The sequence below is a fragment of the Limtongia smithiae genome, assembly GCF_038497785.1.
Source record: "Limtongia smithiae strain NRRL Y-17922 unplaced genomic scaffold V1518scaffold_7, whole genome shotgun sequence".
In the NCBI taxonomy this organism is placed as follows: Eukaryota; Fungi; Ascomycota; class Lipomycetes; order Lipomycetales; family Lipomycetaceae; genus Limtongia; species Limtongia smithiae.
The window spans coordinates 362,719-377,362 of NW_027117628.1; the positions used below are offsets into that span (position 1 = coordinate 362,719).

A 14,644-nucleotide genomic window follows, 5' to 3' on the forward strand; every position below is an offset into this window, starting at 1 on the left:
CGCTTGTACGCACGTGCACTCCCGGCTCATCTCCCAGTAGGCGCAGCGGCTGCGGCTGCGCGCGGCAGCCGTCTCGTGAGTGCTTGCACATACTTGCAGCAACCGAACGATTTGACCGTACCTCTAGCGAGCTCTTAAGTACCACGGCAGTTTTTGGTTCGCGCAATAATCGAAGGTTTCCTTTAATGGTGTATATAATGCTCAAAACTTCATTGCTTCAGTAATTCCATTAGCAGATCTTACTAGGCCATTAACGACTTTCCTCGAACGAACACGCGATTATCGTCTACGACACCGAGCAATATGGTCTCCTTTCCGTTCAAGAAGTATGATAACAATATTCAACCTGACATAGACGATGCATCTCTATACCGCTCAGAGTCAACGCGAAAATTATCAAACGCGTACGAATTGGCAGATCTCGAGAACGAAGGAAGCTATTCTGGCGCCCGGTCTAGCACTTATACCGATCCTTATGGCGACCGGGTACCATTGACGGAAGTGGAGAATAGCATAGATCCGTGGTCGCAAAACCCGCAGCCGTATGAACCGCCACTTCAGGTTGCTGTACAGCCTGATACGCCGCGACCAGCGCCTCCAATTGGCTTCTCCGGCATCATCACGGACGCAAAAAAGGGACGGATCCCGTGGTTTATTATTTTTATATCAGTTATACAGATTGCTGTATTTGCTGCAGAGATGGTAATCATGGCGAAGAATACAGGAAGCCCGATTGCGACACAGCCTACACTCAACCCGTTTATTGGGCCGTCATCCTACGTACGTGATTGCTACGTCTATTGCTCATGTATGCTTGACTGACAACAAATATAGCTCTTGATTCACATGGGCGCACGATTTTCGCCATGCATGGAATATGTTTCCGGTATCACGGACGACTCGTCATTGGAATTCCCTTGCTTGAGCTCCACGAGCGTTGATACAAACATATGTACACTATCCGAGCTCTGCGGCATGGGTGGTGTTGGATCCCATCCAAACCAGGTGCGTTGCTTGATGCCATTATGATTATTGTTGAGATACTGATGTGTGTGTAGTGGTGGCGCTTCTTCACTCCGTTGTTCTTGCATGCCGGACTTATTCACATTATATCCAACTTTCTGATGCAGTTCTCGCTTGGAATTTTTATGGAACGGTAGGTACTTTTGGTCTATTTCTATGAGAAGAGCAATTTCTGACCTACGGCAATAGGACCATCGGAACGTTTAAGTTTGCATTTATTTATATTGCTGCTGGTATCAATGGCTTTTTGCTCAGTGGCAACTATGCTCTAATTGGACTTACTAGCTGGTAAGGTCGAACTAACGCTTGCACTCGGAGAGAACCAGAGTATACTGATATGTGGTAATACAGTGGCGCGTCGGGAGCTCTGTTTGGAGTTTTGGCTCTACAACTAGTAGACCTGTTTCAGAATTGGCCCGAGTATCAGCACCGGAAACGATATTTGGTATTCACCGGCATCGAAGTTGTATTTTACTTCGCGCTGGGCCTGTTACCGGGAATCGACAATTTTGTACACATTGGAGGATTCGCAATGGGCGTTATTCTAGGCATTGCGCTCTTACGGAGTCCGATGAAGATTCGAGAAAAAACAGGCTCATCTGATGTGTCATATTATTCCTCTCAGAGTTCGCGACGCTGGACCACAATGATGCTAAATGTTAAAAATACCTTCACAGGCCGGTCGCCGTGGTGGTATCTATGGGTGCTAGTCCGTCTATTCATGCTTGCGGTCGCGGCTATGCTTATGATAGTTCTCTTGCGAGATTTCTATACAAAGCATACTTCGTGCTCATGGTGCCGGTATATCAGCTGCTTGGTACGTCAAGAAATTGTGTCATTGTCATGGCGATGGCGACTAACTCGTCTTCTAGCCGATTCGAAATTGGTGTGACGACGGTTACGTGCCAACCACCTCATCGACTACGAAATACGAGCGTCTGCGTTTCATGTAACGACTATAGGAATGCGCTGAAGACTGGCCATGACAATACCAGATGCAAAGACAAGCGAGGGAGATTTACTGACGCCGCGGTGTATGCGGCTGATTTTCATACACTCAAATTTGGGACAGCGTTGTCACACGCAGGGTAGAAAGGGGTGAGAATGGGTGAACATATAGCATGAGGGCAGACGGGATATATTGTGTATGTAATAATAACAATGCATCTATACGTGTATCATATCTAAGTCCGACCGAAATGATTTCCGTGGGCGCCTTGCCCTTCCACAATTCGGCTTTCGACCTTTGCGTTGTAGTGCGGCGCCGAGTCAGTTAGGTTTTGCGGGGACCAGTTAGCCGAGTTTACGGCAGATTCCGGATCCTTCTTGACGACTCAGACCTTCAGCAGTTTCCAATAGGTTACCGGTCTAGTGTTGCATCGAAGCTCGTCGATTTCAGAGATTTACGCTATTCAGACAAAATGGTGGATCTTAAGTGCACCGCTGACTTCTGCCTAATTCCGGTATGTCTTGATTTTGTGTGAACCGTTATGGAGTGCGTAGGAGTGCATTGAACTAACTGGCGGTGGTGCTGCGCGAAATAGATGGGCACGGAGACAGCCTCGATCTCGAAATACATTGCTGAAGTGCAAGTTCTGATCCGCTCAAGTGGACTGAAGTACTCGATGCACTCGGCCGGCACGACAGTCGAGGGACCGTGGGACAAGGTCATGGAGCTGATCGGTAAGGCTCATGAGCTTATTCATTCGCTTGGGGTATCGCGTGTTCAGAGTGACATCAGAGTCGGAACTAGGTGAGTTTGTGCCACCTGGATATTGTTTAGTGGTACTGTGTGCTCACGATACTGTGTGCCGTTTAGGATCGACAAAGTACAGTCGTTTACTGACAAGGTCGACGCTGTGGAGAAAATTTTGAAGGAGAAGGACGAAGCAGCGGGGAAGTCATAATTTTAAATGATTTGGAATCAATTTGAGTCATTTGCATTTACGCGGGGATACATACATAGCTGAACAAATACTGCCAGGTCATGAAGATACATTATACTGGCAGGATCTCGATTCCACTGCTAAAGTCAACTCAAAACAAACCAGGTCATCATTTGCACACCACGAAGTGAACGTGAATGCATGAAGCAAAGCGTAGATTAGAGTATAATTGCTAACACGGCCTATTAACAATACCTAATGATGCTCTCGTCTACTCATCAACAGAAATGTACTCCCATTCACAGCTCTCGTACAGACACGTCAAGTTAATCGACGAGTTTTTTTTGGCAAATGTGAGCTCTAGATCTGATGTTGACTAGACAGATATTGTTGTGTGTGGCGCGCAATGTAGAGCTTGGTAAGCCATGCGCTGTCTCGGGGACAACATATACGCCTCTTGCATGTATATCCGCAATTCCGAAGAGACAGCCAATTGGGAACTAGAGTTGGTTGGTGCCCCTAACACATGAAATTCATGGGATGGGGGGAGCGGAATGACCAACTGGGAATTCCGAATTAATCACCGCACTACCCCGCCAATGGTTCGCAATTGATCTGTCATTAACCCCACCATACATGAGAGACACCAAGTCAAGCAAAAAGTAGTGCAGATGATTGGGAAATCATTAGCGTGAAGATTATTGAGTGTAATTAAGTAACACAATAACTATATAGTTGGATGATTCAGACAAAAAGAAGGATAGAAAGCAAGTGTAGAAATATACAGGACGAAACGATCATGTGCCAAACGTATCATTCATAGTTGAATAGTCAATAGATAAACAGATATTGTTTCTCTATCATGCAACCACGGAAGTTGCTTCCGCGAAAAAAAAAAACCGCCACCGGAAGTGCAACAGAACAGATGAGATACAGCTGGCGCTGCGATCTATCCTTATGTCGGAGAAAGAAACCAACAAATGTGTTTACAATGCCGTTTTACTCAACCTCCTGAAGTTTGCTGTTCGCCTTCGACATTTGTGTAAAAAGGAAGGCGAATATGGCGACGACGGCGACGATGAACACATTCTTGAGAGCCCTGCATCATAGAATGGTTAGAACATAAAATTGCCCGGGCATTATGGACGTTAGAGTAGAACGTACGATCCGGAGCTAGAGCTCGAACTAGAAGAACCGCCGGATGGCGGAGCCTTTGACGAAACCTTCACTTCCTGCAAAATTGTTAGAAAGCAATTTCGAGGTGTATGGATTGCCAGCGAGCAATACTGCAGGTGTCGTACCGAGGGGTCAATTTCGCCAACAAGCATTTCGTCGAGGAGTTTCCGGGCCTCGTCAGAGTGGCCAACATCCTGTTATCGGGGTAGAGTGGTTAGTTGTCGGTCGTCGGACGTGTCCTTGCTCGCATGCATAGGACAAACGCAATCCAGGGAATTTAAACCCAGTCAAACCACATACTTCGAATGCCTCGGTCGCGTCAATGCCGCCGGCATCGAGCAGAACCTCCTCACCGCCACTGAAAATGCACACTTAGTCTCGCAGAAAGAAAAGTATAGAGTAACCGCGGAGAAAACATACGGGTGTTCATCGAGAAATTTTGTGCAGTTGTAGACTTTGCCATGAATGGCCATCCACAAGTTGTCGTTCTGGTTGTATTCCTTAAGAGCTTCGTACGTGTAGTACGTGACCGGTGCCGGTTCCTCGGATGCCATTATGCGAAGGAGTGTTGTGAAAGTGTGTGGTGCAAGAGGGAGGTAGCTGGGGTTTTGAGGGGCGAATGGTGCTTGGAAGTGGGGTGGGAAAGACACACCAGGCTCAGGCACAACTTCCACGCCGCCCGCGATTTCACCTACTCAACAGGCACCCCCAGGCGCCGACAGCGCTTCCAATTGAGTACGCGTTGGCAGCCAATAATCTAGAATGCCTTGTCGCATCTATGAAACCACTAGCTCGCATCCATTTCGCAGTTTGACGGACTACAATGCCCTGAAGCTCTCGCGGCCCACCATCCGCGCCATCGCTGTCGTCTTCGTCGCGGGGCAACGCGAGTATATCCGAGGCAATCCGAGGCGAGTACGAATACGACACCCAACACAAGGAACGCGTCGCGTCGCGTCGCGTTGCCGCGCGCCACTAATTTGGTAAGCCATCTCGACGCGTCTTACTCGCGCTTGCGCTCTGTCGTCTCCAGGCTCCTTGCTCAAGGCAAAGTTAGCAGGATTAAATTTACGACTCTCTTTATTAGTTTGCTAGTTTTATCAGTCTGAAAACAGACGGACGAGGACAATAATGTAGTCGCAATGTTCCGCACACGCGCTCGGAGAATAATCGCAGGTGGCGCTCTGTGGTGAACTCGTGCTGCAGTTAATATGGGACAGAGACTTCAGTACATTCATCAGACTGCGATCTGCTTGCGCACAGCTTGACTTCAACAGTCGCGATAGACAGAGACGGAAAGTGCGAGTCGCTACTGTGCTGCACGGTCTCGTCACGCTGCTGCGAAGTGCGAACGTGGTAGTAATAGATAGCCAAGGGTTGGCCGAGGGATTTTTGGTAAGGGCTGTTGGACCAACTGAGCACTAGTTGTGCATTGGGCGCGGTACCTGGGCGTACAACACCCTTGGATGCCAGGGTCAGGGGAGACGCTCATGAGAAGGAACGAACACAATTCAGAACGCGTCTAACGCATCTCGACAGACCGCTCCTCTCCATCGCGGCATCTCCCCATCACCGTCACGACCACGCCCCTCACCGGCGCTGCCTGGTCTCGCTTCGCGCAAATCATTGCGCACAGTGTATGCGGATTTCAACAGTCCCGACCGCTCGTGATCGTCTAGGTTCGTGACCAATTCCTGCTTTTTGCTCCCCACGCACCCCTCGACTGCCCCACGCCTTCTCTTGCTGTCTCGACCCCATTGAGCCATCCACAAATCTAGCACTACCAGCTATTCCCCGAGTTAATTCCATTTCGAATCCAGATTCTGTGACCATTTGATTTAGCTGCTAGTTTACTGAAGATGCGAACATTCGGTCGCAGTATTACGCGCGCGCGTCTTATGCCTGCGAAGGGGCGGAGAGAGGGGCTGTATCAAACAGAGCATTCACCAGATCGAATTTGAAAATTGTAACACGTTTACGCTTGGGCTTGGGCTAATTGCTAATTTAGCTTTTTTGACAGATTCGCGTTTCGCTTCCCTTATCCAAACATTTTCCCCTTCAAGCACTATCCATGACGACACCTGAAGAAAGCGACAAGACAGGAGAAAGGACTGAAGCCACAACTGCAAAGAGGCTGACGGCGACGTTCGAAAGTGCAGCTCCCGACAAGGAGAAACCCATGGCTGCGACCACCAAGCCGGCCTCAGCGGAGACAGGCTCCGCTGAGGAGGACGATGAAGAGGAAGAAGATGAGGATATGTACCAGGTCGAATTCATAAAGGAGCACTACTTTAGTAAGGACGGTCTCATGTTCCTGGTGAAGTGGACCGGGTACGATAACCCAGAGGACGACACATGGGAGGACGAAGACAATTTAAAAGAGTGAGTTTGTGAGACTCAGCGCAGCATTCAGTTGGAGCATATATTGATTCTATCTTTTTCAGCAACGCATCCGAAGTTTTGCAAGAATACTTCGAAAAAATTGGAGGCCGGCCAGAACCGCCGTCCAAGACAAAGAAACGAGGAATGGAAACTGCTAGTACTCCTAGCTCCAGTGCAACAAAAAATTCGTCAACAGTCAAGCGGCGGAAAGCAGGCTCCGATGTGACGACCACTGCTCACACGACCACCACTGCTGCCACCAAGAAGGCCGTTGCGCCCGCCCAACTGCCCCAGCCCGACTTTGTGCGGCTTGATTCGTGGGAGAACAAGATCAGAGAGATTACCAGCATTCAAAAGACAGATAACGATCAGATCTTATATAATGTCGACTGGTACGTAGTACTTTTATTACCGTTTCCATTCACTGTTGCTTACTTCATTGTCAGGCTTGATCCTAAGGAAGGCGAGGCTCCTACCGCATCCATTCAGGCTGACGTAATTTACTCCAAAGCCCCTCAGAAGGTCATACAGTTTCTTGCCCGGCACATCCAATTCGGAGCTCCGTCAGAGCCTGCGTCATAGTTTGTATCGATCGTGTAATTGCCTCTGTTCTATAAATAAAGTCTCGTCCCTACGTCAGAACGACTTGTTTGAGTTAACTCTGTTGCTATATTGTGTTATCACGTGAAATTAACTAGTTATTTACACAATTGTTTTATCTTTTTTACCCCGCCTATGACTCTCTCAATTAGTCTGTTGTGTTTTATTTCCATCGCCTCTCTGTATTCCTATTATCTGAATAAGTTACTTTTTGTTGGTTAAATTGTCTGTTTGCTGCAAACTTCCACGCTTTTAGATCGTGTGCGTTGTAAGGGTCGTTGTCTGCTGTTTTATCCCCCCCCTCACCCCGGGTCCCCCCTTCTATCTCGTTTTACTTCGGTGATCTATGCATGAAACGGTTAAAACCGCCGGATACTACGTGGTTTAATAACACCTGTGAAACTGGTTTCTATCTGCGCTTTTGGCAATAGCAATTGGCATGATTTGCCGTAACTCTCGCAGCATGATGTAGAATCCACAGTTAACTATCGGTATGACACGCATTAGCTTGGTATACGAGAGCACCTCAGCGAGACAATCACCTCTCCTGAAATTGCGCAACATCAAAAGCTTAGCAGAGAAACCAGTTTCACTAACTGCACTGTAATGTGGGTGGGTGGCATTGCCTTATCGTCCCTCGTCACCATCAATCCTGTCCGTCCCCTATTCTTTCAACTCGAAGTCTCCTTTTCAAAAACAGTTTGCACGCGTTCAAATATTATAGTCGCTAATCGGAATGGCAAAACACAACAAAAAATACAGTCATTCATGTGGACTCAAAGGAGGACACACATACATACACACCCAACTCAACGCTAACTACGCACAAAATTATGGAGACATAACTATGTATAGAACATCAATATATCAACAAAAACGAGGAGACAAAAAAACCACAGAGACAGAGAGTAACAGGCATTAAAACGAAATTTGATTAAAAATATAACTAGGTGAAACAGAAGAGTTCTAGTTGACACCAGCGACGATTTCGCTCGCGGTTTGCAGACTGTCGACCATCTTCTGGACCTCTTTCCGCCTGTTGACAGTGAAATCGCTCTCCTTCAACAAGTCATCGATGATGTCAGACTTGTACAGCTTCTCCAGCAGCTCGCGCTGCATCTCATCCTTGGAGAAAATCACCAGGTTGAGCATTATGGCCTTGGGAACCATGTCGATCATGGTTCTCTTGACGATATTGAAATACGACGAGATGAGGAGCTTAATGACCTCGGTTTCAGCAGTCTCCCGCTCAGACAAAACACCGGAAGCCTTCAAGACAGCAGGCGGCGCCTCCATAGCTGCCATTTTTTTCTTGTTCTTAGTTGCGAAAAAAGAGTTGAAAAATCCGCCGTTTTCGTCCGCCGGTCCTAGACCCCCAAGACTGCTGACGGGGCCAACAGGACTCATCGCATCCTTGGGCGCAACGGGTATAGTCTTACCGGTCTTGGGATCCACCTGCGCAGGTTTGGCTGCGGCCATGCGCTCGCTCACGATCGACATAGCACGGTGACCGCTGAGGAAATCGGGGTGACCAGTATTGATGTAAGCAGACTCCATACTAACGAGATCCTCGACGAGCTTGTTGGTAGGAACAAGCGACTGCTTGAAAAACTGAATAACGACAGACAGAAGACGCTCCTTGAGTGCGGGGTAGCGCTTGAAGATGGGTTTCTGGTTCACGATCTGTGACAGAATACGGACAAGCTCGTCGTAGACAAGCGTGACACATTTCAGACTAGGATCCTCGAACCGCTTGATCTGCTGCTTGACAATGACCTCGAACGCAGTAGTGCCGACGAACAGAGCAGGAGAAGAGCCAGAGGAGTTGTAAAGAATAGTGCGGATATCCACATCCTTAACCTGGTCAAACGGATCGACAGCTTTAACACCGTTCGAGTACAACTCATGGAACACAAACGAAATACGCGCACCGCCAGAAAGTTCGAGGCTAGAAAGCTCTTGAGAGTTACCGTCCAGGATGGTACGATACTCGTTGCAGAACTCGGTGATCGTATTGAGGATGATGTTAGACGGCGTACCGAGTCTGTTATCACCAAGTTGCATGAGCTCAGACTGGTACTTCGACAGCGTAGATGAGATGCGCTGCTTGATGTCTGGCAATGTAGCCTTGATGTGATGCATGAGAATCATGTTAAGCTTACGAGCAAGGAAAGGAGTGCCGCAGTACTGCGCCTTCGCTCTGTATGAGGGATGGTTCTCGAAGAACTCGCGCTCATGGTCAAGCGCGGACGAAATTGCTTTGCCTTGCTCGATATCACGCTGTCCTCTGTTAATGACGGGAACGTAGCCGAGACGGAGAGGAATGACACGACCAGCAAGAATATCGACGACATCTGTGCCCTGGTCCATAAGATCGACCTTCGTCAAGACACCGATAGTTCGGGTTCCTAGCAATTTTGCGATGAGCATCCACAACCGAAACTGCCTCGCGCATATATGAAACTTACCTTCGGGGTCAACTTCTCGCGCAAGCTGCAGACCATCAGAGTTGGCCAAATCAGTGTTGGCGGCAGTGACAGCCAAAATGATAGCGTTGGGCTTGGTGATATACTTCAGCACCATCTCTCGGATAAGACGTTCAATATCCCTAGGCTGATCGCCAACTGGCACCTTGGTAAGACCGGGCAAATCGACCAGGGTGAGAGTTAGGACGTTGGGCGAATAAATTCGCAGGTTAATTGGCGTGTTTGAAATACCGCCATTCGTGCCAGTCTTAGACTCGGTCTCACGAACAATCTCGTCTCGAATCTTTGAAAAGTCGTGGAATTTCTGGCCGGGAAGATGCAAGAACTCGCCCCACTCATCGCCCTCCGAAGAAGCGGCGGCAGCGTCACCATTGGCACCATTTCCAGGCTTAACGGGAGTGGACTTCGGTCTGTTGACTAATTGCAAGACCTACGCACAGTTAGCGACGTGCTGACCGCAACAGAGCAGAGTCCCAAAGACTTAAAATAGAAACACACCAGTGGTCGTCGAGTAACGATACCGGTACCTGAAATAATCCGTCAGTAGCTGTCACTACATGCTACCTCATTTGAAAAAGCGGCGATTGACAGACCTCTAGGCAAGAAATCGCGGCCGACGATGTTCTCCAGTACGGAAGACTTGCCCGACGACTGCGAACCGACGACAGTAATCTGGGGTAAATCGATAGGGTTGCTCGTCGGACCAAGAGTCGCGAATGCGTCCTGCAGAGTGTAATGTCAGCAAAATTGTCGATTGAACGCACCATTAGATGTCGCAGAGCGCAATTGCCACTGGATTGCCAGGCAGTCCGCTCGCTGATAACAAAGCCCAGCCCACAAGCTAATCGGCCATTCCGCAGGGAAGATCCAGAGCTGCAAAACAGAATTGACTGCAAGGAACACATCTGCGCAGTCGCATTCAATTCTGCGTAAAACAAAAATGCAGGAGATATGCGGACGGCGATGGGTGGTGTATGGGACCGCTACCGTATACGGACGGTATGAGGGCGGCAGAGCCAGCGAAGCTGACTAGGCAGCAGCAGACAGCCCAGAGACCGGGATCGGAACAACAAAATAGATAGCTCACCTGCAGGCGGTTGACGGTGGCGATGAGATGTTGATCCATTGCGACGACGAGAGCACAGCAGCGCAGAAGAGGCGAGTAGGTTGGGGGGTTAGGCGGAGGGCGGTAAAGGGCACGGAAGATGGACGTGGCGGCGACGCTCAAGGAAGCAGCGAGCGCGCGGCCAGCGTAGCTTCAGGTACGGTCCAGCGCAGCCACCAGCACGTTGCTGCACAGGGCGGTACGCGGGTTTTGTGCGCGCGACGGCCGTACCCAAACTTCCCCTGCCGCCGGTTCTGCCTCCCGCTTATCGCCAGACCCGTTGCCCTGCCAACACCGCAGCAAGCGCACACTCCGAGGGGCTCGTGTTTTGGGCCGTCTCACACAGCATCACTTGCCTAACCAGCGCGGGATACATTATTAGTACTGTCTGGATATCCAACTGTCTATTATGATACTTTACTTAAACTCCCCCGAGTATATGATATCCCGGCATGCCTGCGCAACCTTTTTGAAAAAATACCGCCATTCCAGCGGGTCTCCTGTAAACCTGTCAAACACAACTTCCACAAACTGGCCCTCGTACTCCTTCCATGCGTCCCACCGGATGCGGCCTCGCAAGTAGCACTTGCGCCGATCTCGTATCTGGATCGATATCTCCTGCTGCGATGCAGCTTCGGTGTCATAGTTTGGCACGGCGTCCATGCACACGCCAAACGTCTGCAGTGCCGAAGAAAGGTACGACAATAGCACTGGAACAGACACCATCACGTAAAATCTATTAAGCGTTATCCGCGAGAAGATCTGGTCAAACTTTCGGAGATTCTGCGTCGTAGAGCGCGTCACACGAGCAATATCCCTGTGTTCCGCAAATTGCAACAATGCTATTTGATAGATTCTTGCTTCGTCGTGAATTGACCTCCACTCTGTCGCTGGTGCGGCTAGAGGTTGTGATAGACATGCCGTGTTTGCGCTTAGTGGACGCGGTTGTCTTGCATGGTATCCTGTAGGTTGAGAATTTGACAACTCGGCTTTCCTCCGGCCTTGAGTGATACTTGATTCGTCATCCACGCCTACTTCCATTCGAACCAGAAGTTGTGTAGCCAACCTTCGTGGATTGGCACTTTGTCCGGTGTTAGTAGCGACCGGATTTGCTCGATGCATCCAAGGATGACGGCGAATGTTCTCCCACGACGGTCTGTTTTGTGGATTCAATCTCAGCATTAATTTAACCAATGAAAGAACGATCACGGGTATACGGTTCCAGGGATATGTATTCCTCAAACATGCTGGGTCCCTTGAGAATTTTGCAAAATCCGGATCGACTGATCTGGCCCAGTCCCATGGAGTGCATCCGCATATCAGAACAAACAGCACAATTCCACACGACCAAACATCTGTCAGATTTGGCTCGTATGGCTTTTCTTGCGCGAGCACCTCCGGTGCACAGTATGGAGGACTGCCGCAAAGCTTTGAAGACTTGCGTGTGATCTTCTTGTGTCTGTACAGTGTCGCAAACCCGAAGTCCGTAAGAAGCAAATTTCCGTTGTGATCCAAAAGGATGTTCTCTGGTTTGATGTCCATATGTGCAATTCCCATCGAGTGCATGTATTCAACCGCGGCTGCCAGTTGGCTAAAATAGAGACGCGCAATGTCCTCTGGCAGTCCTCTATCGGGTTCAATTTTACTAAACAAGTCGCCACTGGCAGGCTGAAGCTTTAGCCATATCCATTCTTCAGTTTCCCCATGTCCAAAACAAGTGACAATATTTTTATGCGACGAGCAATGCTTTTGCAGCATGATTTCTCTCAAAATATCGTCTGCCTTTAAACCGGCTTGTTTTTTGGCTCTCCGCTTGTTTATAAACTTTGTAGCAAATTTTTGATCTCCCTGTCCGCACAAATATACTCTTTCGATCTCATTGTTAGCAGCGGCAGACCAATTCTCGCCCTCAAATCGAGCACTCACTGAGCGAAGGCACCATATCCCAACAGGTCGTTGATTGGAAACCCCAAACCTTTTGGTAAATCAGCTTTGTCTTCTTTAAAAAATGCAGCGTCTTCCATGGCATATTGTGGTATCTAAAAGTAAAGTAGAGTGAATGTGTCGTGAAGGAGAAAAGTGGTACGCGTTGATGTGCTTCGCCGCGGTGTTTACATCGAGCGCGATGTGCATGGCAGTTGCCACGGCACCGTAATTGGGAGTGCTGAGGGAAACTCGCTGCATCGACCAAACTCTGTTCCCTCAAAGTCCCAAACCCCTGAAATATTTTCTAACTGGTCTTAACCTTGTGTCCTCTGCCTAGCCTGGAGAGAAGTAAAATCTCGAACTTCACTTTCGCAGCAGTAGATCTCACGATTTCTGGCACATCACCTCGGCAAGTATGACAAGCTCTGCATCAAGTAAGCGGAAGCTTGTTGGTGTTTCTACCCAAGAGGAGCACAGAAAGCAAGTCAAAAGTGTACACACAGAGGATATTGTTACCATACCACCGTCGACGAATGTCACCTCGCGACCATTAAGCTCACTGGCACCGGTGCTAAGAGTCATTACTGGCTCATACGAGCACCAAATTTTGTGTCTCTCTTTGACTGTTGACAGTAGCTCTTTTTGTTCTGGATCCCACTCGGAGAAATCAGACGTTCCATCGGCAAATATCTTCACGCCGATTTTCCACTTTGCCTCGCACACAGCTTCGATACGCAGCATAGCGCACGCCAAGCGATATCTTGTCACCGGAGGAAACGATGAGCATATTCGTTTATATGATTTGCAGAAAAGGAAGGAGATTGGCACTCTAATGTTCCACGAAGGAAGCGTGTCATGCATGGAATTTACGAATACTCGGACTAGCAAAGACAATGAAACGCTCGGCAGTGATGGGAAGTGGCTGCTCAGCGGTGGAGAGGATGGCAAAATCCTCATATGGAGAACGAAAGACTGGGAGGTTCTGGCTGATATGAAAGGTCACAAGGGTGCCGTCAACGACATATCAGTTCATCCGAGCGGAAAAATTGCTCTCAGCGTCGGACGGGATCGAACACTAAGACTGTGGAACTTGATGACGGCAAAGAATGCCAGCTTGTTGAAGTTGCGGAATGGTGAAGCTCAACAGGTGTGCTGGAACAAGGATGGAAGCCGATATGCCGTTGGCTGGCAGAGGAAGATAGCGATCTACGATGTTGTAAGTTGACATATGCTTGTAGACTATTTGCCGCATTGGGCTCTAACATATTTAGAACTCCACAGAGTTGTGCTCTTTTGATTGTGCTTCGCCGCTATACCGCCTTCGTTATGTTACTGTACTAGATGCCGATGACATTCCAAAGGAATATCTGGTCTCTTCGCACGCAAACGGGTCGATAACATTCAGAGAAATCGTCAATGATGCTGTTGCTGAGCAGTTTGAATTAATCGCGCATATTACACGTGTCAAGGACTTCGACTTTTGCACAAGAACGCCGCCTGCAGAGTTCCTCCGCGCTGGTGTTGAAAATCGGCCCACCACGTTCATGAGCAGTGTATCCTCTGACGGCAAAGTGGTTGTATGGAATCTACGGTCACGCCAGGCCATTGCTGTTTACGAAACAAGCGAACGACTTAATTGCTGCACGATCGTAGAGGAAGAAATTGAGAAATATGAAACCACTATTACAGCCGCCGCGGCGGCTCTAACAGCGAATGAGGATCCCAACGACAGCGACGACAGTGACGATTCAGAAAGTAATGAGTAAAGTAAGTTAAGTCAATGTTAAACAAATACATGTAGTCAGGTTAAACGTCTACAGAAATCCACAGTGCTCTAGAAGACTACTAAAATGGTGTAGCATATTGATGCTTGCTCTCTGGGATCACGGGCGCGTGTGAATTGATTGTGGCGGAATAAGCATGAGGGTTAGGGCATGCGCAACGCCACCTCGAAGCTTTTCTCACTTTTTTTCGTCGTGGTTTGCCCCTCTCCCTCTTCTCTCTTCCTCATCCCTTGTGGATTCATCTGTTTCCCCTTTATTCTCAACAACCTTTTTTTG

General features: G+C 48.7%; 7 protein-coding genes across 7 annotated transcripts; 4 read left to right on the forward strand and 3 right to left on the reverse strand.

The window, feature by feature from the left end:
• The first annotated feature begins 74 nt into the window (after nucleotides 1-74).
• V1518DRAFT_417893 (uncharacterized protein) lies at nucleotides 75-2,201 on the forward strand. Its single transcript, XM_066904421.1, has 5 exons — nucleotides 75-780; nucleotides 835-1,005; nucleotides 1,059-1,156; nucleotides 1,213-1,311; nucleotides 1,375-2,201. Exons 1-5 carry the CDS (start codon nucleotides 304-306, stop codon nucleotides 1,913-1,915), a joined length of 1,386 nt encoding a protein of 461 aa, XP_066759076.1. The 5' UTR covers nucleotides 75-303; the 3' UTR covers nucleotides 1,916-2,201.
• Nucleotides 2,202-2,246: 45 nt separating this feature from the next.
• Nucleotides 2,247-3,277, forward strand: V1518DRAFT_417895 (YkoF-like protein). Its single transcript, XM_066904422.1, has 3 exons — nucleotides 2,247-2,486; nucleotides 2,568-2,776; nucleotides 2,843-3,277. Exons 1-3 carry the CDS (start codon nucleotides 2,445-2,447, stop codon nucleotides 2,928-2,930), a joined length of 339 nt encoding a protein of 112 aa, XP_066759077.1. The 5' UTR covers nucleotides 2,247-2,444; the 3' UTR covers nucleotides 2,931-3,277.
• A 201-nt stretch (nucleotides 3,278-3,478) lies between these two features.
• V1518DRAFT_384524 (putative cytochrome b5) lies at nucleotides 3,479-4,721 on the reverse strand. Its single transcript, XM_066901681.1, has 5 exons — nucleotides 4,506-4,721; nucleotides 4,386-4,443; nucleotides 4,211-4,279; nucleotides 4,074-4,141; nucleotides 3,479-4,008 (listed from the first exon to the last, which is right to left on the reverse strand). The coding sequence occupies exons 1-5, from the start codon at nucleotides 4,637-4,639 to the stop codon at nucleotides 3,909-3,911; spliced, it is 429 nt and encodes a 142-aa protein (XP_066759078.1). The 5' UTR covers nucleotides 4,640-4,721; the 3' UTR covers nucleotides 3,479-3,908.
• A 1,543-nt stretch (nucleotides 4,722-6,264) lies between these two features.
• Nucleotides 6,265-7,049, forward strand: V1518DRAFT_374632 (uncharacterized protein; the record flags this gene model as incomplete). Its single annotated transcript, XM_066901468.1, has 4 exons — nucleotides 6,265-6,467; nucleotides 6,530-6,662; nucleotides 6,735-6,863; nucleotides 6,927-7,049. 4 exons carry the CDS (start codon nucleotides 6,265-6,267, stop codon nucleotides 7,047-7,049), a joined length of 588 nt encoding a protein of 195 aa, XP_066759079.1.
• Nucleotides 7,050-8,033: 984 nt separating this feature from the next.
• V1518DRAFT_427832 (Dynamin central region-domain-containing protein) lies at nucleotides 8,034-10,320 on the reverse strand (the record flags this gene model as incomplete). The annotated part of the gene is made up of 5 exons (XM_066906062.1): nucleotides 8,034-9,475; nucleotides 9,536-9,983; nucleotides 10,052-10,080; nucleotides 10,147-10,276; nucleotides 10,318-10,320. The coding sequence occupies 5 exons, from the start codon at nucleotides 10,318-10,320 to the stop codon at nucleotides 8,034-8,036; spliced, it is 2,052 nt and encodes a 683-aa protein (XP_066759080.1).
• Nucleotides 10,321-11,045: 725 nt separating this feature from the next.
• Nucleotides 11,046-12,838, reverse strand: V1518DRAFT_394584 (kinase-like domain-containing protein). Its single transcript, XM_066901798.1, has 2 exons — nucleotides 12,585-12,838; nucleotides 11,046-12,525 (listed from the first exon to the last, which is right to left on the reverse strand). Exons 1-2 carry the CDS (start codon nucleotides 12,680-12,682, stop codon nucleotides 11,076-11,078), a joined length of 1,548 nt encoding a protein of 515 aa, XP_066759081.1. The 5' UTR covers nucleotides 12,683-12,838; the 3' UTR covers nucleotides 11,046-11,075.
• A 72-nt stretch (nucleotides 12,839-12,910) lies between these two features.
• On the forward strand, nucleotides 12,911-14,541 carry V1518DRAFT_417919 (WD40-repeat-containing domain protein). Its single transcript, XM_066904423.1, has 3 exons — nucleotides 12,911-13,800; nucleotides 13,856-14,351; nucleotides 14,405-14,541. Exons 1-2 carry the CDS (start codon nucleotides 13,000-13,002, stop codon nucleotides 14,348-14,350), a joined length of 1,296 nt encoding a protein of 431 aa, XP_066759082.1. The 5' UTR covers nucleotides 12,911-12,999; the 3' UTR covers nucleotide 14,351; nucleotides 14,405-14,541.
• The last annotated feature ends 103 nt before the right edge of the window (nucleotides 14,542-14,644 follow it).

Excerpts from the sequence above, each read along its gene's own strand:
- V1518DRAFT_417893 (XM_066904421.1), top strand. The coding sequence starts at position 304 with ATGGTCTCCTTTCCGTTCAAGAAGTATGATAACAATATTCAACCTGAC. Across the intron at positions 781-834 it reads TTATTGGGCCGTCATCCTAC|CTCTTGATTCACATGGGCGC; the intron begins GTACGTGATTGC and ends CAACAAATATAG. Across the intron at positions 1,157-1,212 it reads CTTGGAATTTTTATGGAACG|GACCATCGGAACGTTTAAGT; the intron begins GTAGGTACTTTT and ends CTACGGCAATAG.
- V1518DRAFT_417895 (XM_066904422.1), top strand. The coding sequence starts at position 2,445 with ATGGTGGATCTTAAGTGCACCGCTGACTTCTGCCTAATTCCG. Across the intron at positions 2,487-2,567 it reads CTGACTTCTGCCTAATTCCG|ATGGGCACGGAGACAGCCTC; the intron begins GTATGTCTTGAT and ends TGCGCGAAATAG. Across the intron at positions 2,777-2,842 it reads GACATCAGAGTCGGAACTAG|GATCGACAAAGTACAGTCGT; the intron begins GTGAGTTTGTGC and ends TGTGCCGTTTAG.
- V1518DRAFT_384524 (XM_066901681.1), bottom strand. The coding sequence starts at position 4,639 with ATGGCATCCGAGGAACCGGCACCGGTCACGTACTACACGTACGAAGCT. Across the intron at positions 4,444-4,505 it reads AAATTTCTCGATGAACACCC|TGGCGGTGAGGAGGTTCTGC; the intron begins GTATGTTTTCTC and ends GTGCATTTTCAG. Across the intron at positions 4,142-4,210 it reads TTGGCGAAATTGACCCCTCG|GAAGTGAAGGTTTCGTCAAA; the intron begins GTACGACACCTG and ends ACAATTTTGCAG.
- V1518DRAFT_394584 (XM_066901798.1), bottom strand. The coding sequence starts at position 12,682 with ATGGAAGACGCTGCATTTTTTAAAGAAGACAAAGCTGATTTACCAAAA. Across the intron at positions 12,526-12,584 it reads GGATATGGTGCCTTCGCTCA|AGTATATTTGTGCGGACAGG; the intron begins GTGAGTGCTCGA and ends TGAGATCGAAAG.
- V1518DRAFT_417919 (XM_066904423.1), top strand. The coding sequence starts at position 13,000 with ATGACAAGCTCTGCATCAAGTAAGCGGAAGCTTGTTGGTGTTTCTACC. Across the intron at positions 13,801-13,855 it reads AGATAGCGATCTACGATGTT|AACTCCACAGAGTTGTGCTC; the intron begins GTAAGTTGACAT and ends TAACATATTTAG.